This window comes from Eptatretus burgeri, chromosome 4, assembly GCF_056783735.1.
Source record: "Eptatretus burgeri isolate ZD-2024b chromosome 4, Ebu_testis_v1, whole genome shotgun sequence".
Classification (NCBI taxonomy): Eukaryota; Metazoa; Chordata; class Myxini; order Myxiniformes; family Myxinidae; genus Eptatretus; species Eptatretus burgeri.
In genome coordinates this window covers 134,273,601-134,300,823 of record NC_140964.1, presented here as the reverse complement: position 1 = coordinate 134,300,823, position 27,223 = coordinate 134,273,601, and the positions used below count along the sequence as shown (strand labels likewise).

General features: G+C 45.5%; 1 protein-coding gene across 2 annotated transcripts in view; it reads left to right on the top strand.

The window, feature by feature from the left end:
* Positions 1-27,223, top strand: part of GPR149 (G protein-coupled receptor 149) — an 88,106-nt gene that overhangs the window by 23,687 nt on the left and 37,196 nt on the right. Inside the window, exons 2-3 of one of the 2 annotated variants that reach the window (XM_085880091.1) lie at positions 14,380-14,584; positions 16,906-17,121. In XM_085880091.1, the coding sequence (XP_085736217.1) occupies positions 14,380-14,584; positions 16,906-17,121 (421 nt within the window). The remainder of the gene's footprint in view (positions 1-14,379; positions 14,585-16,905; positions 17,122-27,223) is intronic. The other variant, XM_085880092.1, reaches the window with a different exon arrangement.

Sequence of the window (27,223 nt, the reverse complement as noted above, 5' to 3'; positions counted from 1 at the left end):
GTTTGGAGACCGGATAGTGGCAAGATCATGGTGGGTGGTTCCACCTACTATTGGACTGGTCGCTGTGATGGTTACCATGCCCAAGGAGTTGCTGTGGCTGTGCCCAATAAGCTGATTCCAATGGTAATTGATGTAACACTGGTTAACAAGCAAATTATGAGACGAAGGATTCGTCACTCCTTGGTGTCGTTTCTCGGATCTCTGTAGATGCTCCGACTGAGGTGAGTGATCTCACAGTGAAGGACGCATTCTATGTCACGCTCAAGTCTGTGGTTGATCAGTGCCCCAGACTAGATACTCTCCTCGTCTTGGGGGATTTCAGACTACACTCTGATGTCTGAAAATATTTGTTATTATATTTTGATACAATCTGATGTCTGAACTATACTCTGGTACTGAGAGTGCAGTGAGATGTGGTGATACCTTCTCCGACTAATTTCCAGTTGTTCCTGGAATTCGTCAGGGGTGTGTACTGGCCCCCAAACTTTTCAGCACTTGTATGGACTGGATTCTGGGGAGGATGTCGGAGAGATCAAGCTTTGGTCCATCGTTTGGGAATGTCAAGATCTCTGACCTTGATTTCGCAGATGATGCAGTCATCTTTGCAGAGACTTTAGATATCCTTTTGGGGGCCCTCGAGGTGCTGAATGAGGAGTGCAAGCCACTGGGATTATGGGTTTCCTGGGTTAAAACTAAGATCCAGGCTTTCAATGATATGTTGAATGCTGTTATCTTGTCTGTGCCTGTTTGTGGTGAGGATGTTGAAGTCACGTAGAGATTCACTTACCTTGGCAGTGACACTCATGTCTCTGCTGGCTGTGAGCCAGAGGTCTACATATGTATGGGTCAGGCCTGGAGAGTCATGAATTCACTGTATCTTTTTTTTTTTTTTTTTTTTTTTTTTTTTGTATACCTTGGTCGAGGCTCGTATGAGAGCTAACACACAACTCACAGCAAGGAGGCATGAGACAAGAGGGGCGGGAGTGGAAGGGACAAAACAGTGGGGAACAGACACATTAGGTGAACTGTGGAAGGGAGAGGGATGGGGATGGGACGGGGAACATGGCGAAGAGAAGATGGACATTACAGGGACTTTCAGGAAGGAAAGCAGGAGAATTGAAGGAAGTGGGCTTGGGTGGATTATCGGGGGTAGAAAAGATCGAGGATTTGGATGGGGGAAGATAAGAGGTGGTGGTGAACAGCTGTTTTGAAAGCCTGGAGGGAAGAATGGGAAAGAATAGAGTGAGGAAGTTTATTCCAAAGGCGGGAAAAAAAGAGGAATGAAAGAGTGAAGATGAGCAGTGATTCGTGATTTTGGTAGTTTTACCAGAAGGGGGTTGTTGGCGGACCTTGAGCGTCCTGTGGAAATGTGGTTGGGACAAATCGCAGAGAGAGCAGGGGGGGCAAGGCTGGAGAGGAGTCGGTAGAAGACAGAAAGACCACCGACCAACCTGCGGTGATTGAGTGAGAGGCCCAAAGACTCAGCTTCATTGCGGGAGATGCCAATGATCTTAAAAGCCCTGGTTTCGACAGCGTGAAGCCGAGAAAGGTGGGAGGTAAGAGCACCAGCCCAGAGGGGAGAGCAGTACTCCATCAGGCTACGGACAAAAGCTTTGTAAGTAGTCAGGAGCTCAAGAGGGCCGAGGAAGGACTTTGCACGACGGAGGATTCACAGTCGGCGACTGGCTTTTTGAGGCAAGGTTGGAAATGTGACTTTCCCAGGAAAGGTCATGGCAGATAGTGAGACCCAGAAGCTTGAAAGAAAAGACTTCTTCCAGAGGATTGTTGAGAAAGTGGATGGGGGGGTTTTGTAAACGGTCCTTTCGAAGAGACATAGTGAGAGTGTGAGATTTGTGTGGATTGAAAGACATGTTCCACGTGTTGGACCAGTTTGTGATTTTATCCAGATCTGCAGTGAGCGAAGAAGCTGCTGCTTGCCGGTCTGAGGGATGACAGATGGTACGGCAGAGGGTGGAGTCATCGGCAAAGAGAAATAGAGGATTTTCCAGAGAGTCCGAGAGATCATTGATGAAAACCAGAAAAAGAACAGGGCCCAGAACGCTACCTTGAGGAACTCCAGCCTGCACAGGAAGAGGGGATGAAAGAACTCCATTTAGGGCCACACGTTGACTGCGACAGGAGAGGAAGTCTGCGAGCCATGAGTGGAGATGGCCTTGAATACCATGGGAAGAGAGTTTGGTGAGTAGGGCAGGGTGCCAGACTGTGTCAAAAGCACGTGATATGTCCAGGGATACGGCTCGGATTTCCTGTCTGGCATTGAGGACCTCCATCCATTGATGGGAGAGCAGTAGCAGCATATCCAGGGTAGAGTGACCTGGTCTGAAACCAAATTGATGATTGGAAATCAAGCCATTGGAGAAGAGGAAGGATTTCATGTCTGAAGCGATGATGGATTCCATAACCTTGCTGATGATTGGGAGAAGGCTGATTGGTCTGTAGTTACAGGGATCTGTTTTTGCACCTTTTTTATGCAGGGCAGTGATGTTAGCAGATTTCCAAGCAGATGGCAGATGACCTTGGGAAAATGAGAGGGTGAATAGAACAGAGAGAGGGTGAGCAAGAGCAGAAGAGCAGGCTTTGAGGACACGTGGGCTGATGCCGTCTGGACCGGTTGCAGAATCTGACTCGAGGTTTGAAAGCAAGCTCTCCACCTTGTCAGGAGAAAAGGATACAGAGTCCAAGGACAGTTGGGTGCGACTGGGTAAAGTGGGTAGAGATAGTGATGGGTTTGGGACACAAGATTTAGCTGCAAACACCGAGTTTAGACATTCAGCTTTATCACGTGTGGAATCAGCAGTGCGGACATTTGAGGTAAGGGAGGGGATAGAGGGGGAACATACACCAGAAACAGATTTGATTAAACGCCACCAGGATTTTGAGGAGGGAGAGAGGTTTGAGAGTTCAGACTTGAGATGAGAAAGATGTTGTTTTCTGGCTCTCCTGAGGGTAGATACACACTTGTTCCGAGCTTTGTGGAAAGAACTGAGATTGCCCTCAGTTGGGTTTGCTTTCCATGAGGCAAAGGCAAGTTGTTTCAGGACAACTGCCTCGCCACAAGCTTCAGTAAACCAAGGGCGGGAGGAAGGGTAAGACAACTGAACACGAGAGGGGATAAATCTGTGCATGAGGGAGAGCAAGTTTCTTTGAAAGAATTCCCAGGATGAGTTGATGTTTGAGAAAGTAGTGATAGGAGACCAGTCTGTAAGTTTGATGGCTGCTCGGAGACCCTGCCAGTCGGCTTGAGTGAAATGCCAGACTCGACGGCGGTGAGGTGGTTCTCTGATAACAGCCAGAGAGATGTCCTCTTTAACAAGGACGTGGTCAGAAGAACCAATTGGAGCGAAGGAAGAGCAGCAGATATTGTCAGGGAAATTTGTCAAAATCAGATCCAGAAGAGATGGAGTACCATTGGTTGAGATCCGCGTCGGGAAGTTGACCGATTGAGTCAGTCCCAATGAGTCACAGAAAGCTTTTGCTGATGTCCCATGGCAGGTGAGAGAGGTACCCACACCTAGCCAACTGGCGTGATGACAATTGAAGTCGCCACATAAGAGGAAGAGAGAGTTTGGATGAGAAGATAGAAGATGGTCCATGTTTTCGGAGAGTGAGGTGTAGATGGAGTCATCACTGTTCGGTGGACGGTACAGTACACATATAAACATGAGGTGGGAGTGGAGGGGAAGCCGAAGCCAGAGGTATTCCTGGGGGTGTGGGGGAGTGAGAGCAGTGCAGGGAGAATGAGGAATAGAGTCTTTGATGAAGAGAGCAACACCTCCACCAGGACGAGGCTCAGGTCTGTCATACTGTAAGAAGGAGTAACCAGGGAGAGATACTTGGGAGTCAGACACGTCTTGGGAGAGGAAAGTTTCTGTTAGGCAGATAATGTCTGGTTTGTCAGTGGCAACCTGTAGGGAAAGATCTGAAAGGTTTGAGCGAAGGCCCCGGATATTTGAGGTCCACACTTTTAATGAAGAGGTAGGGGAGGAGACTTTGCGTGCAGGAGGTGGAGGGGGCGGGGGAGGGTAGGACGAGGGACGAGGGGGGGAGGTAAGGAGGATTGCTGAAGGAGTGTGGGGTATTGCAGAATAGCGAGGGGAGGGGGCCGAATGAGGAGGAGAAAAGGCTCTGTGGTGCTGGGAGAGAGGGGGACAAGAGACAAGGAAGATGGCAGTTGAGGATTTGAGGAGGTGGAGTGAAGAGATGGAGGTGAGAGGGCAGTGGAGGGAGGCAGGTTGTTGGATGAGAGGGGGGCAACTTAGAGAAGGAAGAGTGAGAGGGATGAAAGGTGGGAGAAAGGTGAGGGGGGAATTTTGAAAGAGGTGAGAGGGAGGCTTGGAGGGAGAAGAGTGGGATGGTTGCTTTGAGAGTGAGAGTGAGGGGTGAGGGGGGTGAGTTGGCACTGAAGTTGGAAAAAAGAATGGTTGATGGAAAGCGAGCATCCATGGCAAACTGTGGTTTTTAAAAGTTTTAGGTCAGAGATGCGATTTAACACAATTCTTGATGGATGCAATGAAGGCGAATTCAGAGCATGGAGAGAAGAAGCGCTGTAATAGTTGGATTTTTAGGCAAGGAATGAAGGAGAGGTCGAAATGAGAGCAGTCTGTTAAAATAGCAGAAGAGTAGTGCATTGTGAAACAGTAAAGAGTACCACATGTGTGAGAGAGGAAGATGAAGCATTATGAGATCGTTTTTGTTGTTAATATTAATGTATGAGAGAGTTCAACAGATTAGGTCATGGAAGTGTAAAAAAAAAGAAATCGAGGAAGACGAGGAGGAAGTTAAGAGGAAGAAGAAGTAGCAGAATCGGGAGAAGGTGAGCGTGTTGTTGTTGTTGTTGTTGGGTATATATATATATATATATATTTTTTTTTTTGAGATAAGAAAGAGATTAGTTGGGAGAATGGGGGATGTTTGGAAAGTGGGGAGGATGAAAATTGAAGGTAATGGGGAGGATAGAAATTGAAGGTAATGGGGAGAAAAAACAAACAACAACAAAAAAAAAAAACGATCGAACACCGAGTGGAACCGGTAGGCCTCAAGCCTAGGACTAGGCCTCAAACACCAAGTAAGAACGTCGACATAAATACTCACAAAATAGCACGATTTTTGAAACAAAACCGAACTAGGAACACACATTAACATGTAGGTGAGAAAATTAAACAGTTAAAACGGGACAAATAACAACCGGAACTTAACTTTGAGAACATCAGCAGGGAGCCCCGAAGGAGACCTCTTGCCGCTCAAAACCGGAACCGGAAGTGAATCTTGGGGTGTGGCGTTGTCGGTACCTGTGCAGGAGGATGAAAGTCCAAGTCTTCAGGTCCTTGGTACTTCCAGTTTTGCTCTGCGGATGTGAGACTTAAACTCTGACCAGGGTTCTGAGACGGAGACTTAATTCCTTTGGTAACAGGTCTCTTCGGAGAATGCTTGTCTATCACTGGTCAGACTTTGTGTCCAATGAGCGGTTGCTGGGGGAGACTCAAATGGGATTTGCCATCTGCATCGTCCGTGAGCGTCAGCTGCGGCTGTATGGACATGTGGCTCGTTTTCCTGACGCTGATCCTGCTCAACAGATTCTCTCAGCGAGGGAGTCTCGTGAGTGGAGGAGGTCAATGGGCTGACCACTTGCCTCATGGTTGCAGCAGGTTGATCGGTATCTCAAGGAAATGGGGATGGGCCAGGCATTTACCTGGGGGATGGCCAGACGGAGGCCCCTGGAGTACCGGCGGAAAGTGGACGCTGCGTCCAGCTCATGCTGCCATACCTGGTCTCACCTGAGAGGGATGGCACACACATTGATGCCTTGCCATTCCTGCGAGACCAGGATGACACCTTGGAGCTGGGCCGAGATTCCAACCCAGGCAAGCTGGCTCAGAGACGAGTATGCATACCTCTCGGCCACCCTGTTTCATTGATGTAAGTTATATTTAATTTTTGTCACACGTGTTTTAATGGGTTATATTTCACTTTGATTACAAGATTCATGTGTCATAATTTAATTTTCAAATTGACTGCTTTGTATCTGGAGCTAATTATTCCTATTTTATTCCCAGTTTTATTCGCAGACAACTGTGGAACAAATGGTGTTCAAGCTGAATTACCATTCACAAATAATTTTCACTCTCGTTGCAAAAGTTGTCATCGTGATGAAACATCTCTTTCACAATAGGAAACACCGGCAATATGGTATTCTTCAAATTCCACCTTCATTCTGGTCAATATTGTTCTTTCATTGCACTGCATCTATCTGTTGTGTATATCAGACATTTGATCATAATATTCTGCTTACACAACTCTCATCTTTCCTGAGTATCTCAAGATCTTCTCCAATTTGTACATGGGTCAGCTTATAAGGACATCCATTGGTTCGTGGGCGCCAGCAGTGACCACTATTTTCGTTGTGTCTGTCTGTCTGTCTGTCTGTCTGTCTGTTTGTGACTCTCTCCAGAGCATAGCTCCGTGACGTTTGATGCGATCTTGATGAAACTTGGACACAAGCTCGATATCATGGTGTAGTTGTCTTTTTGTATGAGGCGCGTCAGACGCCCCTTGTGGGTGGAGCCACGCCCCCTTGAACTTTTTATTTATTTATTTTCTACATTTTTTTTCTCGCAATTCCTTTTCCTAGAAGCTGTGCGTGATGTCCATAAGTACAACACATAAAAAATCCGATTTGATTTGGTCAATTTTGATGGAAGAGATAAGCTTTTACGGTAGGGCTTCCTCAATAATGCCCACGAACCATCGTCGCCTCCCGGCTTGTTTGTACTTTTTTTTTTAATATAATGGAGCAAGTGTTTGTATCTTTGTACGTACTGCATGTCTGCTTTCTACTCATTGATTCTTCAGCTGGCCTGACGCCACCCACAATTGTAAATCTGAAAAAAACAAGGGCTCAGGTCTGCCATGTTGATGCTGTGCAAAGCCTCTTCGTAAGTGTCATATTCACAATCGCGATGCCCTCCCTATAAGTTTTCCGTTCAGTGTAAAACAATCAAAGAGACTTAAAAGGATCAAGTGTCGGAAGGTCGGAGTCGATTTGCGTCATGGGCCGTGTGAAGGAGACAGTACGTAAAGAACTCCGGCTTCAAGCCTTACATTTCAGGCCTATGGGCCAGTGCATTTGGAATTATCCAAGCTATATAACCATGATGTACATTTGCACATGAGCAGTACATATGCTTTTGCTGAATGTACATAACATGGGTTATTTTTTTATTTTCTGGAGCGATTGAGGCAGGGGTCTGTTGCCTATACACTTCTCAAATAAAGGGATGCGTCAGAAGAACGTGTCGCACGCTTGGCACAAGATCGCCCGCAAATCGGGCGTTGTGCCAGCACACATCAATGACATCAAGGACAAAATGAACATAAACATTGTTCTTTGTCCGTTGCTGATGGACAAAATTGATGGCTCATAGATGTCCGCTGGTGTTTTGTGAGTGATGCGGAGTCGTTTGTTACTGAGCCACCTGGGTAAAGTAAGCAATCCTCTGTGCAACTTCCTTGGTACATCACCTGTAGGACTATAGGTGAGACGACTTGCTTTCAAGATCCGTGCATGTTCATATTATTATGATCTACATGGGTATTGCAATGTAAAGTGGGAAATGTTTTTGATTTGTAAGAGTTGTTTTTATGTCTCTGACCTGTTGGGGTTTTGCTTTGAGATTCCAGCTGGAGGAATTTGTAAATATCTCAGTGATTCACATATTCATTATTCATGGGCGGCACACAACACACACTCTCGTGTGCAGCCTTGGTTAAGCGCACAGCTATGCCGCTGATGCAGTGCACCTACTACCAGTGCACTAATGCTCATTTCACCGACCTTGGAAGGATGACAGGCTGAGTCAACCCCACCTGGAGTTAATTCGGTAGCCGACGGGGCTCAAACTCAGGACCTTTAGATCCAGATCCTAAGCCAGCCACCCTAACTGCGAAGCTGACGCCAGGCTTTAAACATGGATATCTCATCTGCTTTCAGGTGAGCAGTCACAGAGGTGGTAGATCTTAATACAACCAGACAACAGCTAATGGGGGAGCTTGCACATTGGAGAGTGCCTCAGGAAATAATAGGCTGTGTCATGGCATGGAGAAGTCGGTGGGGGCTGGGAAGGGGAGGGGGGCAGGGAGGAAGAGAGAGAAAGACAGAGAATGAGAATTTGCTGCAGAAAGAAAATGCAACTCCCCTCCTCCCACCCTACCCCAAGGCAGGTGTGAGCGCAGTACGAGCACATCCCATTTCAGAAGCCCAGGTTCAATGAATGATTGCTGTGGGTGAACTCCAGCCAAGGTTGTTGCTATGAGGAACATTTTTTTCTGAGAAATTGCAGCCTTGCTTTCATGTGTTTTCCAGATGGCAGCTCCTATTTTGTTTAGCACTGTCAGGCTCTTGGTGCCCTATTACATCACATTGGCTGCCCAGTAATGGATATATATATATATATATATATATATATATATATATATATATATATATATATATATATATATATATATATATATATATATATATATATATCCACTTTCTCTTATTCTCATGCACTCTTCTCCAGAACCCCTCATTTTTATTCATGTGGCACAGTGTATGAATTCTGCGCAAGTTCTGCTTTGACAGTTTCTCCTTGTTTCTTCCTGAGACGTGTCGCAGGTGTGCAAGAGCTCCGCGTGGTTGTTCTTGTTTGTTCACACATGTTCTTTATTCTCTGTGTGTAATTAAACCTATGTGCAGAACTTAGAGATTTAAGTTTTGCCACTGATTTACGATTGCTTGATTGAAATGGTAACAACGTGGACATTGTTGAGTTAAGATCCGAGCCGAGGGGATTTTCAGTAAATTTCTCACGGATGCTCAGATATTAATAAATAGTGCTGTATATATGATCGATAATTCAAGTGATGATTCAAAAATTTGCCAATCACAAAAAAAGAGAGAAAACAAAAGAAGTGCCAATCACAAAGTGCTGAAAAAAGCCCCAGTGTTGATTTTCAATTTCGCCAGTGACGTCAAACTCAGAACCCACCTTGATCCAAATGGCAGCTTCACAAAGGGAAACAGTGCATTTTGAATTCGGATTCCGATACCGACTCCACAGTCATTAGTAACTCTGAAGGTCAAATATTTGTGTTAAACGTCTGTGTTCAATGAAATACACATTTGTGTTAAATCTCTCTGTTCAATGAAATACACATTTGTGTAAAATATGTGTTAAACATCTGTGTTCAATTAAATCCATATTTGTGTTAAACGTCTGTGTTCAATGAAACACACATTTGTGTTAAGCGTCTTTGATCAATGAAACACACATTTGTGTTAAATATTTGTGTTAAATATTTGTGTTCAATGAAATACACATTTGTGTTAAATATTTGTGTTAAACGTCTGTGTTCAATGAAACACACATTTGTGTTAAACGTCTGTGATCAATGAAATACACATTTGTGATCAATGAAACACACATTTGTGTTAAACGTCTGTGATCAATGAAATACACATTTGTGTTAAACGTCTGTGATCAATGAAATACACATTTGTGTTAAACATCTGCGTTCAATGAAACACACATTTGTGTTAAACGTCTATGTTCAATGAAACACACATTTGTGTTAAATGTCTGTGATCAATGAAACACACATTTGTATTAAATATTTGTGTTAAATATCTCTGTTCAATGAAATACACATTTGTGTTAAACGTCTGCGTTCAATGAAACACACATTTGTGTTAAATATATCTGTTAAACGTCTGTGTTCAATGAAACACACATTTGTGTTAAACGTCTGTGTTCAATGAAACACACATTTGTGTAAAACGTCTGTGATCAATGAAATACACATTTGTGTTAAATATTTGTGTTAAATGTATGTGATCAATGAAACAAACAATTGTGTTAAACGTCTGTGATCAATGAAATACACATTTGTGTTAAACGTCTGTGATCAATGAAACACACATTTGTGTTAAACGTCTGTGTTCAATGAAATACACATTTGTGTTACACCTCTCTCTTCAATGAAATTCACATTTGTGTTAAACATCTGCGTTCAATGAAATACAGATTTGTGTTAAACATCTGCGTTCAATGAAATACAGATTTGTGTTAAACGTCTGTGATCAATGAAACACACTCTTCTTCTTCTTCTTCTTTCGGCTAGCTCCCGTTAGGGGTCACCACAGCGCATCAACCATCTCCATTTCGCTTTATCCTCCAAATCTTCCATTGACACTCCAACCACCCGCATGTCCACCCTCACCGTATCCATGAACCTCTTCTTTGGCCTTCCTCTTCTCCTCCTGCCTGGCGGCTCCATCTTCAACATCCTTCTCCCGATATACTCCACTTCCCTCCTGTGCACATGTCCAAACCATCTCAATCTCGCCTCTCTCACTTTGTCTCCAAACCGTCCTACCTGCGCTGTCCCTCTAATATACTCATTTCTTATCCTATCCATCCTCGTCACTCCCAACGAGAATCGCAGCATCTTTAACTCTGCCACCTCCAGCTCCGCTTCCTGTCTTTTTGATAGTACAACCGCCTCCAAACCATACAACATAGCTGGTCTCACTACCATCTTGTATACTTTCCCCTTCACTCTTGCAGCTACCCTTCTGTCACAAATCACTCCTGCAACTCTTCTCCACCCACTCCATCCTGCCTGCACTCTCTTTTTCACTTCTCTCCCACACTCTCCGTTACTTTGGACAGTTGATCTCAAGTATTTAAACCAATCCACCTTCCCCACCTCAACTCCTTGCAACCGCACCATACCACCACCCTCCCTCTCATTTACGCACATGTACTCCGTCTTACTCCGACTGACTATCATTCCCCTTCTCTCCAGTGCGTACCTCCACCTCTCGAGGCTCGCCTCAGCCTGCTCCCTACTCTCCTTACAGATCATGATGTCATCTGCGAACATCATAGTCCATGGAGACTCCAGTCTGATCTCGTCTGTCAACCTGTCCATCACCATTGCAAACAGGAAAGGGCTCAGAGTCGATCCTTGGTGCAATCCCACTTTTACCTTAAACTGGTCCGTCATTCCTACCGCACACCTCACTGCTGTCACACTGTCCTCATACATATCCTGCACGATCCTCACATACTTCTCCACCACTCCTGACTTCCTCATACAATGCCACAACTCCTCCCTTGGCACCCTATCATAAGCTTTCTCTAAATCCACAAACACACAATGTAACTCTTTCTGGCCTTCCCTATACTTCTCCATCAACATTCTCAAAGCAAACATTGCATCAGTGGTGCTCTTTCCTGGCATAAACCCATATTGCTGCTCACAGATCGTCACCTCTCCTCTCAACCGAGCTTCAACTACTCCTTCCCACAACTTCATGGTGTGGCTTAACAACTTTATCCCTCTGTAATTTCCACAGCTCTGCACATCACCCTTATTCTTGAAAATTGGAACCAGTACACTTAATCTCCACTCCTCCGGCATCCTCTCACTTTCTGAGACTTTATTAAACAATCTGGTTAACAACCCCACTGCCATCTCTCCTCAGCACTTCCATGCCTCCACTGGTATGTCATCTGGGCCAACCAGCTTTCCACTTTTCATCCTCTTCATAGCAGTCCTCACTTCATCCTTACTGATCCACCCCACTTCCAGATTCACTATCTCCACCTCTTCCAACCTTCTCTCTCTCATTTTCATTTATCAGCTCCTCAAAGTACTCCATCCACCTTCTCAACACACTCTCCTCGCCCATCAGCACATTCCCATTTGCATCCTTTATCACCCTAACCTGCAGCACATCCTTCCCAGCTCGGCCCCTCTGTCTTGCCAATTGGTATAAATCCTTTTCCCCTTCTTTTGTATCCAACTTCTCATACAGCTTGTCATATGCCTTTCCTTCGCCTTCGCCACCTCTCTCTTTATCTTTCGCCACCACTCCTTGTACTCCTGCCTACTTTCTTCATCTCTCTGACTATCCCACTTCCTTTTCGCCAACCCCTTCTTCCTTATACTTTCCTGTACTTCCTCGTTCCACCACCAAGTCTCCTTAGCTTCCTTCCTCTGTCCAGATGTCACACCAAATATCTTCCAAGCGATCTCCCTCACCACTTCTGCTGTAGTTGCCCAGTCATCCCACACCTCTTTACCACCATCCAACGCCGGTCTCGCCTCCTCCCTAAATTCCACGCAACAGTCTTCCTCCTTCAGCTTCCACCATCTGGTCCTTGGTTCAGCCCTCACTCTCTTCCTCAACCTCACCTCTAAAGTCATCCTCCAGACCACCAATCGATGCTGTCGAGCAACACTCTCCCCTGCCACCACCTTACAGTCACTAATCTCTTTCAGGTTGCATCTCCTGCTTAAGATGTTCAATGAAATACACACTTGTGTGAAATATTTGTGTTAAACATCTGTGTTCAATGAAACACACATTTGTGTTAAATATTTGTGTTAAAGTTCGGCCCAAGTCACATTTGCTCTACGGCGAGGATACAGCGGCCGTACCCCCCCCCCTTTGAATTGATAGAAACGTGCGGCGGCCGCAGAGTTTCTGCGGTGGCCTCAGGGTGGCCCTACGCCGTTTGGCTATCTTTTACAGGCCGTAGGGGTCGCCGTTCAATTATAACGCGGAGTTATAACTTTTTTCATTTCTACGTTTGCCGTAGCAATTCGACATGCCGTAGTTGTGACATAGTTGTGTTCCACGTCGACCGTACGTAGGGCGTACGGTGGGCTTGCGTTATTCGTGCGGATGCCGTAGTCTCTTATCAATGAAAAATGAATTTTGCCCTAAAAACCTTATACATTTTAAAAAAGCGAACACAACGTGGCGTTCATGTTTGTTCACACGTCTCCCCCACCTGTTCGAGCCGCATCTTTGCGCTTTGTTCCTTCAGTTCGTCGGTGGAAGTCCTCGTGAAAGCATCTCTCGTGTGTCGATCGATACTTTACCTCGTGTTTTCACCTTGATTCGTGCTGTTTTTTTTTTCTTCTCATCTTGTGTTTTAATTAATAACAAAAAAGCAATCCGATCACGTGGTGTGACGGACTGTCGGGCAAGGATTTAATTTCACAGAAAAACCGGTTGTAATTTGGAATATCCATGATTACCTCAGCCCGATGCGTTTGATGAAAGTGATTGTGGTTCTGGGGGCATCATGTTTGGTGAGGTGCCCTGAGGGCAGCGCTCTCGCAGAATGCGCGAGCGATCGGAACCCAGGCCGGAGCTCGAGCCTGTGTGGAACTTTGGATGTGGTGATTGTACCAGTTTACATACAATACACCGCCACCGAAGGTCATTTACTCATCTTATTTTACCTTAAACATGGGGAATTTCAGTTGAAAGTGGGTTTTCTTGGGGTCCAGGAACAGATTAATTCACTCCATTATTTCTTATTGGGAAAATAGTTTGGGAATCGAACTTTTTGCAATTCGAACAGCCTCCTGGAACGAATTCAATTCGGATTCTGGCGGCACCACGTACTGGTATAATCCGAACTGTTATATTTTTATTTCAGTAAAAAAAGAACTGGTATATATATATACCCACTCGTTACCGTCTGTCTGGCCGCACGTTCGCCTTAGGGCCCCCCTGTGGTCGCCTTAGGACACCTTGCGTTTGCCTTGAAAATTATAGGGCCGCCACAGGGACGCCATAAGGTCACTGTGCGACATCAAATCAAAGACCGTACGGCACCCCCACGTTTTCGGTCTCCACGATTTCTAAATACGCCGTGCGTCTACCCGAAAAATAAAAACATATGTGACTGCTACATTGTGTGACCGTGGAAATACTGCGGCCGCCGTATAATTGCTCGTGGCCGTAGATTTTGGAGACCCCACGGCCGCCGTGACTAATGTGACTTAGGCCTTAATACACAAAAACCAAGTTGTGCTTTTGAGTTCCCTATTAATCTCAGTTATTGATCTTGTGCATCTATGGTGGTTTTATTTTTGAAATCACATTGTTCATCAGTTCCAGTTGCTGTGCTCCATCTCCTTTCATGATGCGTTTTACACTTAACTCGATTTACTATCTCGTGAACTTATATTATATCCTGTGATATTTCTAATGTCGTGATGGTTTTAGGTCTCTTAACATTATATATTCTTTATGTCCTCGATATTTATTTTTCATTTCATCATGGATGAGATTATGTTGATTGGTAAGACATTGACAGACAGCCAATTTATCTCAAGGCAGGTTGGAAAGCCCTTGAGGATCCCGTATTACCCTGTTCACCGCAAAACAAGGTGGACGAAGAAACGAGTGAAGCAAAATTATTAATGCACTCAGGTTTGAGACAGCTTGATTTAATGTTTGACTTGAACTGGAATAACCTTCGAGTGATGTCTTCTCCCTTGGATTCCCCGCAGGCCATTTTGCCTTTGGGCTACGTGGGAAACAATCAACCAAAGGTCGGTGTGACTGTGAAGGAAGCGGGTGCTTTTTTTCTCAGCGTGTTGGCGATGGGCAGCTCTCCACTGCTACTTTGTGCTCGCCACTGGCTCGGCGCCCCCTGCGGCTGTACATTCAACTGGAGTCGACTTAGTCATCATCTCACTGACCGGGATCATAGAGGTGCAGATTCACACAGACACACACATTATATAGAGATGTCCATAAATTAACCCCCAGCTTTTCCAGCCAAAGAAAGCTGCAGAAAGTAACCAAGAAAAAGGGAGTATGCCGTCAGCCTTTTGCCTTTCCAACCCGTACCCCGATTCCTCTGCAGCTGCGGGCATTTACAAGTAGCACATGCATGAGAATCCCAATATTCACATCTCTCACCCATAATTGGAGGTTCTGAAGTGAGATGGCTGCTTGCAGTCCCTGCCAGTTAGCCTGAGTGAACTTCCAGACTCTCCAGCACTGAGGCCACTCTCTGTGAATAGCCAGAGAGATGTTGACTCTCACGAGCACATGATGAGATGAACCAATTGCAGCAGAGGAAGAGCAGGAGACATTTGCGGGAAAGTTAGTCATCACAAAGTCCAGAAGGGCGCATTTTCCATTTGGAGAAATCCAGGTCAGACAGTTCATAGATTGAATCAGTTCCCTGGAGTTACAGAAGTCATTTGCTGAAGTGCCATGGATGGTGAGAGAGGTACCAACACCCAGCCAAGTTGCATGGTGACAATTGAAATCACCACATATGAAGGAGAGAAGCTTGGGATGAGTGGTTAAAAGTTGGTCCTTGTTGTCTGAGAGAGTCATCACTGTTTGGAGGATGGTACAACATACAGACAAACAATAGGTGGGTGCAGAGGGGAAGTCACAACCCAAGTTACCACTGGGTGTTGGGAGGTGTAAGAGCAGTTCATGGACAGTGAGAAATGAAGTTCTTGATGTAAAGTGAAAATCCACCACCAGGACATGGTCCAGGCCTATCAAATCACAGGACACAATAGCTCGGGAGAGACCAGAAGGAGTCATAAACATCCTGTAGGAGGAAGGATTCTGTGAAACAGATGATGTCTGGTTTTTATGGCTCCATTAATTCCCACCTTCTAGTGGGGTCAGGAGCATTTTTTGGCTTCAATCTTCAACGAACTGGCTGATCATCAGGCCTGACATTTGAATGAAGGTGGCAGGAATTTGGAATTTTTTGAGAGTTCTCACAATAACTTGCCTACTCTTCACGATTGACACTATCAGATCTTTTTGCATCACCCTGCTAACATCAGAAGAAGGGACATTCAGCTTGATGTCCATGCGACAGACGGCATACTGTGATTCAATACCCTGCCTGCAAAGCACCAATCCGACAATTTATTGTCGAGCCAGTTGTTGAACACAGATTAGATGGCTCAAAGGTTTGTGGGTTCTGCACTATTCTCCTCCTAATATTCCTTCATCTCGTAAAGATGAGCCTTGAAGCTCCAATAACATTATGCTCTAATTTCCTCATTTCAACTCCAGAGGTTTCCTTGACAATTAAGATATTTTTTGTCCTTCAAAGTCTGTTGGGAAATTTGCCAGGATCATGGTTTGGAAGCTTTCATTTTCCTCATTGTGTAGCACCTCACTTGTCAGCATTCCCCGTCCCTCTCCCTTTCCCCACTTCAAGAAATGCTCTTTGTCAATCTGATTTTGTACACGATTTCTTGTCTCGTCTTATCCCCAATGCTTTTTTTTTTCATAAGGTGTGTTAACGGTTCTCAAGATTGAATTTTACTAATGTATTATGAATGCAATTTTCCTTCCATTGCAATCAATTCCAATGTACAGGAAGTGGACAAAAAAAACAAACAAATCAAAACAGGAAACACCTGGGGAAATGAGGGACATCAAGCAATGGCTTCCACACAGGTGTGGCCCATGTGTTAATTCAGCAAATGCATCCCAGCATGCTTAAGGTCATGCTTTAAAATGCTTCACAGGCCTGGTTGTCTACAATTATGGCGAGTATTGGTTCAAGAGAAGATGCCCCCCTCCCCACTCCCAATGCCCCATCCACAAAAGTCTGGTCGCCCAATGGTTTGATGAGCGTGACGCTGATGTTATCAATGTGTCATGGTCTTCTCAGTCACCAGATCTGAACCCAATTGAGCATTTATGGGATATTCTGGAATGATGCCTGAAACAGCGTTTTTCCACCTCCATCAAACAGGTGTGAGTTGATTGACCCTTTCATGGAAGAATGGTGCCGCAGAATTCCTGACACCGGTGGACTTTATGCCACGGCGCATGCAAAGCCACACTGGCCGCGCGTGGTGTCCCAACACCATAATAAGTTCCTATATATTTGTGTTTACATTTTTATTTGTCCACCAACTGTAAATCACAACAGCACCGTGGGTTTTTTTTTCCCGATGTGGACTGAATTTGAGGATTGCCCGAAGATGTGGCTGGTAACTATGCTGTGAATAATTCTCAACGCGCTGCGTTTCACGTTACAGGAGCTCGGTCGGCGTTTGGCTTCAACCTCTCCTTCCACAAAGGCTATTCTGTGTATGGAGCCGCGAGTTCTTCCACTCCTCACTACAACTTTACGGGCGACAGGGTTCGCGTGGTGATGCACACCGAGGGAACCCACGACCGGGATGCGGCAGAAAAAATCACCATGCCACCCACACTAACAGCATCCCCTCCAACCATTGAGGCATCCCAGCATGGTTTGTCGTTTGGGGCTTGTTTTCAGCACCTTTTATTAACCAAGATTTCCCCCCCCCCCCTTCCATTAAATTAGATCCAAAGTTTCAAGCCGTTAAAGCAATCAGGTGAAAAAATTATCGGCATTGAAAAGTGTTTTCAGCAGTTCTTCTTGTTTTGTAGACAGCTGTGCCGCCGATGCGGTTCCCCTCTGTCAGTTTGGGCAGGAAGGTGTAATTTGCTCAGGGTACCGGCGATAGCTCACCCACTCTTCACGTGAGATATTTAACATCCACCAGATAATTCCGGCAGAAGGGACGCCGAGCTTAACGTCCATCCGAGGGACGGCACATGCACTGCCTGCGAGACACCAGGGTGGCAGTCTATAGTTGGCTCGAGATTCAAACCTTGACCAGACGGCTGATAGGTGAGCGTGCATCTCCTGCCAGGCTCTTCGTGCAATTTGTGAACCGTGACATGACACACGATAATCAACAAAGACGAGTCATCCAAAAAAAAATCACATCAATGCCTTCCAATCTACAGAAATCCATCTCGAGGTGACTGCCAAGGTAACACAGGCTTGATATGATGGAAAGGCTGTGCTGTCTGTGATCGAATAACAGGAAAGTATGAGTGACAGGAAATCGCTGGAAGCTTTCCCTGAATTTTCTTTTTTTAACACAAGCTGGTGGTGAGGAATTTTGAGATCCACAAAAAATGCAATCCAAGAGGAGACTTTAAGCTAACCCTCACAACTCCTTGTGACTTTAGGCTAACCCGAACAACTCAAAAAGGTGGAGGATCTCCTTGTGAACCAACGGCCATCCATATCTAGTGCCCAACTATGTCTGCAGACGTCGTCCTGCAGTTGGGTTCCTTTTTTTTTTAGGAGGTTGGTGGAAACATTTGCACTCGAGCCACCGTAAAACCCTTCACTCCGCAAAACACAAGAAAATAGCAAAGAAAACTGACATCCCAATACATGAGAGTACCACCTGTCCAGCTGCCCTTTGCAGGGAAGATCACTGGATGATGGGATTGGGGCAAAGCCTTTGGGTCCCCACTCTTTGACAAAAGGATGAAAACTACGATGTAACCTTCCTGGGTCAGATTGCGGTAATGTGTGTCAGGGTGATGCTGAGGTGTCGTCCACCAGATGGCGGTCACCTTGGGTTAACCTGAGGTGGTCCCTTCAGGTGGGTGTCTGGAATGTCCTATCCCGAAGAGAGGATGATCACCTGTCTGTTATTATCTGAGCTCAAGCGTTTCAACTTCGGCATTGCAGCTCTCTCTGAGGTTTGAAGACCGGATAGTGGAGAGATCATGGCGGGTGGTTACACCTAATATTGGTCTGATCGCTCTGATGGTTACCACGCCCAAGGAGTTGCTGCAGCTCTGTTCAATTAGCTGACTCCAATGATAATTGAGGGAACACCGGTCAACGAGCCTATTATGAGACTTAGGATTCGACACTCCTTGGGTGTCATTTCCCTGGTCTCTGTTTATGCTCTGATTGAGGCGAGTGATCTCACCGTTGAGGACGCATTCTACGCCACGCTCGAGTCTGTGGTTGATCAGTACCCCAGGCGAGATACACTTTCAGTCATGGTGAATTTCAATGCATCGACTGGAACTGATAAGGATGGTTGAGACATGTATTTGTCTCCATGGGTCTGGAACTGTGAATGAGAATAGCACTAAGTTCCTTAACTATGCAAGAAGTCATGGACTTCGGGTGGCTGGTTCATGGTTTCAGCACCCACAAGCTCATCGCTGGACTTGGTATTCCAACGCTGGCGGTGTGGCAAAGGAGATTGACCATGTGCTCGTTGATGGTCGCTGGAGGATGATCCAGAACTGCAGGGTCTACCGGAGTGGTTGGTTCCTCAATACTGACCACAGGCTTGTGGTGCAACTCTGAAGTTGCAGATTTAATCTGGGAGAATGGTGCCATCCCAGTTTATGCTCTCAGTGCCAAGCAAGGTCTTTGCTCGGATAATTCTTTATAGGGTTCGCCAACATCTGCATGAGCATCAGCATCCAGAGCGGTGAGGCTTTACACCAAAGAGGTCATCGATTGACCATATCCTTGTCCTACTGGTGCTCACCAAATACAAACGAGAGTTTCAACAGGGGATACTTGCAGCCTATGTTGAATTCTGCAAAGCATTTGATTCGTTGAATCTGGATGCCCTCTGGAGGATTCTAGGTCTTCCTGGGGTGCTACCAAAATTGATCGATCTGATGTCTGAACTCCACTCTAGTACTGAGAGTGCTGTGAGATGTGGTGGTACCATCTCTGACTTATTTGCAGTTGTTACTGGAGTTCGTCAGTGGTGTGTACTGGCCCCCATACATTTCAGCACTTGTATGGACTGGAGTCTGGGGAGGATGTTGGAGAGATGAAGCTGCGTTGCATAATTTGGGAATGTCAAGATCTCTGACCTTGATTTCGCAGATGATGCAGTCATCTTTGCAGAGACTTAAGATATCCTTTTGGGGGCCCTCGAGGTGCTGAATGAGCATTCAGAGCCGCTGGGATTACGGGTTTCCTGGGTCAAAACTAAGATCCAGGCTTTCAATGACATCTTGGATGCTGCTGTCCCATCTGTGCCTGTTTGTGGTGAGGTTGTTGAAGTCACAAAGAGATTCACTTGCCTTGTCAGTGATATTCATGTCTCTGCTGGCTGTGAGCCAGAGGTCAACAGACGTCTGGGACGGGACTGGGGAGTCATGGATTCACTGGATCATGGGGTGTGACGCTGCTGGGACCTGTGCAGGAGGATGAAACTCCGAGAAAAGGTCCTTGGTGTTTCCAATCTTGCTCTACAGATGTAAGACTTTGACTTTGACCAGGGATCTGAGAGGGAGACTTAATTCCTTTGGTACCAGGTCTCTTCAGGGAATGCTTGGCTGTCGCTGGTCAGACTTTGTGTCCAATGAGCGGTTCCTGAGACTCAAATGAGATTTGTTACCTGCATAGTCTGTGAGTGTTTGCTGCGGCTGTATGGACATGTGGCTCATTTTCCTGACACTGATCCTGCTCACCAGATTCTTTCAGCAAGGGAGCCTCTTGAGTGGAGGAGGTCAATGTGCTGACGATGTGCTTCATAATTGCAGCAGATGGATCAGAATCTCAAGGAGATGGGGATGGGCCAGGCATCTGCTTGGGAGATGGCAAGATGGAGGCCCCTGGAGTACCGGCGGAAAGTGGACGCAGCGACACATTGATCCGGTCGATGCTCCCATACCTGACCTGACCTAACAACATCCTGGAAGGTCACGCTTTGACCTAGGTAAAATCAAAACTATCCTCTTGAAAAACTTATAAATAGGAAGTAAAAATAAAATGCATGAAAACGAACAGTAATGCATTACAAAATGCTGCTCAATGCAAACAGTATTGCTGAGAGTGCAATGCCACATAAAATAGGTGGCCATATAATCAAGGTTCATTAATTCGTAGAAATAGGTCAAAGTTCAGGTTGGGCCTGTGTTGGCTTTTCGGTCAAGGTAGTTGACTTAAAATCATAGGGTCTTGAGTTCAAGCCCCTGTCTTCATTGAAGCATTTGTCATTGAATTAACACCAAGTCAGGTTGATTCAGCCTGTCATCCTTCTGAGGTTGGCAAAGTGAGCATAGGGTTGAATTCAAGGCAGTTTGCTTTTTGATCAGTGAGATTAGAGCATTTAATTTCCGGCCTCATATCCTCCTCTGGAATGTCACTTTAATTGACGGATTCATCATGTCTCGACTCCCTCCAAGGAGGGAGGGAGGGAGGCTGCACTGTTTTTCTGTCCTTCCGACAAAATACAATTTCACAGCATTTCTCCATTTCTGAGCCAATCCGATTTAAGTTTGGAAGCAAGATGCATGTTCTTTTTCGATTCAGTCCGCCGTTCCGCTTTTCAAGGGGTCAAAGATGAATCGCGAAAAAAAAACAAAAAGTCACCAATTTTGTCTTGCCATTCCCTTGTGTCTGAGTCAAAAGAGATACAGTTGTGCAGAAAGGGTGCTTTGCAAACAGACCCTGGAGAGATGGGTGGAATAATTTTGGTGGGGTCTTTTGGGGGTATGCCTGGTGTTGGCTTCATGGTTCGGGTGGCGGGCTTTGGATCCTTGGGTCCTGAGTTCAAATCCCGCTCAGCTGTTGAATTAATACCAGGTTGGGTTGACTCTGCCTGTCATCCTTCCAAGGTCGGCAAAATGAGTGCCAGCATGCTGGTATACTGTGTCGGAGTGGCGACCCGTCCAGGATTGTGCCCAATAGCCAAGGAGACTGCTTAGGCCACACCAACACTCTGCACAATGGATGGATGTATGGATTTGGGGTTGTTGTTTGTTTATTTTTTTAACAGGGGTCAAAGTTCGAAATTGGTTTGCAAAGTGAGGGGTTTTCGGCCTGCCATACGTGTGCATTTCAACCAATCTGGACAATAATTGTCAATGTGATACCATACCACATGTCCTCCAGAAGGAGGTGGACAGACATTAGTTTGTGTGTTTTTCTTTTGGTTCCATGAAGAGTCAAAGGTCAAATTGGTACACAAAATGAAACGTTAGTTCTGGCCTGCCAAGCATTTATATTTCAACCAATCCAGAAAGATGGCACAAAAATACCTTTACTTTCCGCACAGTCCCAACCGACGAGAGCCGGCGCACCTTGGTCTGGTGTCTTACTTTGACAAATGTCTATACGTTCACATACACATGAAAATACATCTCACGATGTCACGGAACCGCATGATCACGAAGTAGGTCACACTGACCTAATTTATAGCCTGCTCTGAACTTCAAAAATAATTATTCGCACGCAGCCGGTGTCTGCTTGGCTGCATCATTTTCTGGGGGCATGACTGTGCCGCAGACGCAGTGCCCCCAGTACCAGTAAGCTGCGACTCATTTTGCCAACCTCAGAAGGATGACAGGCTGAGTCAACCATACCTGGTGCTAAATCAACGACGACTGGTGCTTGAACTCAAGACCCTAAGATCTTAAGTGAACGACCTCAACCGTCAAGCCAAAACTGCCCAATTCTGAACTTTGACCTATTTCTACGAATTAATGAACCTTGATTATGTGGCCACCTATGTTATGTGGCCTTGCACTCTCAGCAATACTGTATGGATTGAGCAGCATTTTGTAATGCAGTCCTGTTCGTTTTCATGCATTTTATGTTTCCTTCCTATTTTCAAGTTTTTCAGGAGGATAGTTTCGATTTTACATAGGTCAAAGGTCAAAACATGTCAGAACATAGCAACGAGAATTTAGGTCTCCTTGAAGACAGATTTAGCAATCTGTTATTATTTCATGACATTTGGTGGGGAAAGCAAATTCTGGGAGACATTCGCCCACCAATGCAATGCGTTAACGCGAACGAATTTCGTTTATTGCTGATTTATTCTTAAATTGAAAAGCCCAATTTGTTGCTCTTCAGTCTTGACATCCTCACGTTATTGAATTTTGTTGCAAAGTGTTTCTTTCTGCTTTAAATCTTTTTTTTTTGTCCCCACACATTGAAAGGGCTTCTGGAACCTTCAGTTAGCTGGTTGATGTGTGTTCACAAATTAGTCTCCGGATATTGCTTTGTAATTCAAGCTCTGTCGTATATTAGAAACTTTTTTTTTCCTTCCTTTTTAATGCATTTTACCCGATTTTAATGGCGACTCAGCTCTCGCGTGGCTTATAACAAACAGTGTCTGGTATTGCACCTGCCAATAAGGCCAAAGCAGTTTGACGGATTGCTAATTTCAATCGATTCACCCAAACCACCATCCATCCATCCATCAGGACCATACTCTGTGCAGAGCGTTGGTGCTGCCTCATCAGTCTCCTTGGCTATTGGGTACAATTTCTGGATGGGACGCCACTCCGACACAGGACACCAGCAAGCCGGCACTCATTTTGCTGACCTCGGAGGGATGAGAGGCAGAGTCAACCCCAACTGGCATTAATTCAACAGCCAAGGGGGAATTGAACTCAGGATTCTAGGATCCCAAGCCCACCGCTCTAACCGTTAAGTCAGCACCAGGCATATGGACAACCTCACGTGGGGTTAGGTTCCTCCATTCTAATGATGTGCAATATCATGATCATCACCATCAGGTCCATGGAAGTGACGGTAATCCTGTTGGTCTTGTGATGTGCACGAAGCATGGCACTGGATCACGTTGGTGCCGCAGTTTGGAGGACTCATTGATGACTGTCAGTACAAATTGAAACACTCACCACACCACACCACAACTTGCCTCAACCCCATTTGAAAACTTCAACATATTGAGCATCCACAATATTATATATACATTGTCTCAGCGAATGGGAGAGTGATGACACAATAAAATCAGAACATAACACAACAAAGGGAACATCAGGAGAAAGGGGAAAACACCAACAGCAGGAAGGAGGGAGAAAGTATATGGAGATGCAGAAACAAGGGATGCAGGTGACAATGAGGGTTAAGGGAGAATGCAAAAGTTGTCAAGATGAATACGTAAGCAAGATTTTGGGAGGGGTGTGGGGTGGTTTAATGGATGTAGAAAAGATCATCATTTAGGATGGGGGATGACTGAGCATGGTGGTGAACTGCTATCTTGAAGACATGGAGGGAAGAATGATTCAGTATCTAAGAGAGTATGGAAGGTGGTTCCACACGGAGGAAAAAAGAGGAATAAATGAGTGGAAGTGAGCAACGATTTTTATCGAGGCAGTTCCACGAAGAGGGGGTTGCTGGTGGACCACGTGCATCCTGCAAATACCTGGTGGGGATTGGGGGGTGGGAGAGCACTGTGAGGGCAGAGGGTGCAAGTCCAGAAATGAGGCAGAAGAAGACACAGGGACCACTGACCACCGGTGGCGACTTGATCGGCCTATAGACTCGGCTTCATCACAAGAGATTCCAATGATATTGAAGGCCTTTGTTTCCACGGCATCAAGCTGTGCAAAAAGTGAGGCAGGGGAGCCAGCCCAGAGGGGAGAACAGTACTCCATCGAGCCACGGATGAAAGCCTTGTAGGTGGATAGGAGCTCAGGTGTGCCAAGGAAAGACTTTGCACAACAGAGGATGCCAAGTCGGCATCTGGCACTGGAGGCCAATTATGAAATGTGCCTTGCCCAAGTAAGACCATGACTGAGAGTGAGACCTAAAAGTTTCAGTGCCTGAACCTCTTTTGAGAGGGTTGTTGAGAAAGATGGGAGGGTTTGTTGTGTGGTAGAGGTAGAGGGAGAGAGAGGTTTTTTGTTTTTTTTGGAATACATTGTTGAGGCCCATATGAGAGCAAACACACAACGAACAACAAGGGGGTGGGGGTGGGGGGGCAGGAGACAAGAGGAGCAGGAGAGGGAAGGAAAAAACAGTGGGGAACAGAGACATTGGGAGATCTGTGGAAGGAAGAGGGATGGGGCGGAGAACACAGGGTACTCAAGATGGACATTACAGGGACTTTCAGGAAGGAAAGCAGGGAGTTTGAAGGAGGTGGGGTTGGGGTGGATTAAAAGGGGTAGAAAAGATCATGGGTTTGGATGGGGTAAAATAAGAGGTGGTGGTGGGCAGCTGTTTTGAAGGCCTGGAGGGAAGAATGGGATTGAAGAGAGTGTGGGAGTTTATTCCAAATGTGGGGGAAAAAGAGGAATGAAAGAGTGAAGGTGAGCAGTGATTCGTGATTTTGGTAGTTTTACCAGAAGGAGGTTGCTGGCGGACCGTGAGTGCCCTGTGCAAATGTGGTGGGTGGGGGGACTACGACGATGACGACATATCACAGACAGAGCAGGAGGGCGGGTGGAGACTGGAGAGTAGACGGTAGAATACAGAAAGACCACCGACCTGCGTGCGGTGATAGAGTGAGAGGCCCAAACACTCAGCCTCATCGCGGGAGATACCAATCATCCTAATGATATCTTGGTTATCTTGGTTTCCACAGTGTGAAGCTGACAAAGGTGAGAAGCAGAAGTACCAGTCCAGAGGGGAGAGCAGTACTCCATCAGGCTGTGGACGAATGCTTTGCTTGTTGTCAGGAGCTCAGATGGGCCAAGAAAGGACTTTGCATGATGGAGGATTCCCAGTTGGCGACAGACTTTGGAGGCCAGGATGGAAATGCAGCTTTCCCAGGAAAGATCATGGCAGATAGTGAGACCTAGAAGTTTGAATTAAAGGACTTTCTTCCAGCGCATTGTTGAGAAAGTAGGGGGTGGGGGGGGGGTTCCAAATGGTCCTTTTGGAGAGACGTAGAGAGAGTGTGAGATTTGTTCGGATTGAAAGACATGTTCCACATGTTAGACCAGTTTTTGATTTAATCCAGATCTGCAGAGAGAGAGAAGAAGATGCTGCTTGCCGGTTTGAGGGATGACAGATGGTATGGCAGAGGGTGGAGTCATCAGCAAAGAGTCATTCCCAGGATGAGTTTATGTTCGGGAAAGTAGCGATGGGAGACCAGTCTCAAAGTTTGCTGTCTGCTTGGAGACCCTCTGAGTCAGCCTGAGTGAAATGCCAGACTCGACGGCGCTGAGGTGGTTTTTCTAATAAGAGCCAGAGAGATGTCCACTTTGACAAGGACGTGGTCAGAAGAACCGATTAGAGTGGAGGAAGAACAGCAGATATTTTTAGGGAAATTTGTCAAAATCAGATCCAGAAGAGATGGATTACCGTTGGTTGAGACCTGGGTTGGGAAATTGACCAATTGAGTCAGTCCCAATGAGTTGCAGAAAGCTTTCGCTGAAGTGACATGGCAGGTGAGAGAGGTACCCACACCTCGCAAACTGGCATGATGACAATTGAAATCACCACATATGAGGAAGAGAGAGTTCGCATGAGAAGATTGAATTTGGTCCATGTTTTCGGATAGTGGGGTGCAAAAGGAGTCATCACTGTTTGGTGGATGGAACAACACACATATAAGCATGAGTTGGGCGTGGAGGGGAAGCTATAGCCAGAGGTACTCCTGGGGATGTGGGGGAGTGAGGGCAGTGCATGGAGTGTGAGAAATAGAGACGTCTTGAAGGTGAAAAGTTTCTCTGAGGCAGATTATGTCTGGTTTGTCAGTGGCAACCTGTATGGAAAGATCTGTAAGGTTTGAGCGAAGGCCCCGGATATTTGAGGTCCACACTATTAATGAAGAGGGAGGGGAGGAGGCTTTGGGTGCAGGGGAAGGGAGGGGAGGACAAGGGAGGAGAGGGGGAGGTATGGGGAGTTGAAAGAGTGGGGGTTGTTGAAAATCTCCTTTTTTTTCTAAATTGATGTCCCACACCCCTTTGTTTCTTCGGTTTATAGTATCCTCTACCAAGATACATACCTTCACTCTTGTGGTATGGGGAAAGGAACATCCCATCCCCCTGTAATTATTTTATATGTTCCCAACTCGTGTTTCCTCACAATAACCATCGTGTTTATTTCTTGGAAAACTTCACGGAGGTGAATTCTGATCGATATAATTTCTCCATGAAAAGAAATCATACGATTATCTTGGTCGGTTATCCTAAAATTTACTCTGTATGGTTTTTCCTGACACAGAGAGATAAACCAGATTTTTGGGTTCCATATTGAATTTATAACCAATTGGGGTTGAGTATGCGCTGAATGAAAATATTGTATTTGTTCTTATTCCATCATTATAAGCACCATCAATCAAATCACAGTGAATTAATACCGAATTTATTCCTGAGGATATTTGAATGACATTATCATTGTAAAACGTCCCATTCGTTTCAATCTTTTTTGGGGAGAAACCCAATAACTCTCGAAATGAATTATCAATTGTGAAATCAACCTTGTAGTTATTTTTAACTTTAATCGTTGATTTTGAAGTATGTTTTTGAATGTCTATAACAATATTTTTTGGTTCATCACCCTGTTCTTTCATAAGGTGAGCAATTTCGGAAGATATTTGAGAAATCTCATATGCTCCGGGTGAGACTGTTATCGTTTTGTATCCACTTCCCGGATTATAACTAAACTTGTCATTTTTCTCGGTGATTTTAAGCAAGGTATTATAAGTTTCCATAGACAATAAAGACGCCTCGTATTCTTTTGTTGCATCAAGTTTCAGTGGGTATGGAAATGAAAATGTGTGGTCACTTGTTGTGAAATTAAAACAAAGGATTGTGCTTCTCATCTTATTTAATATGGGATAA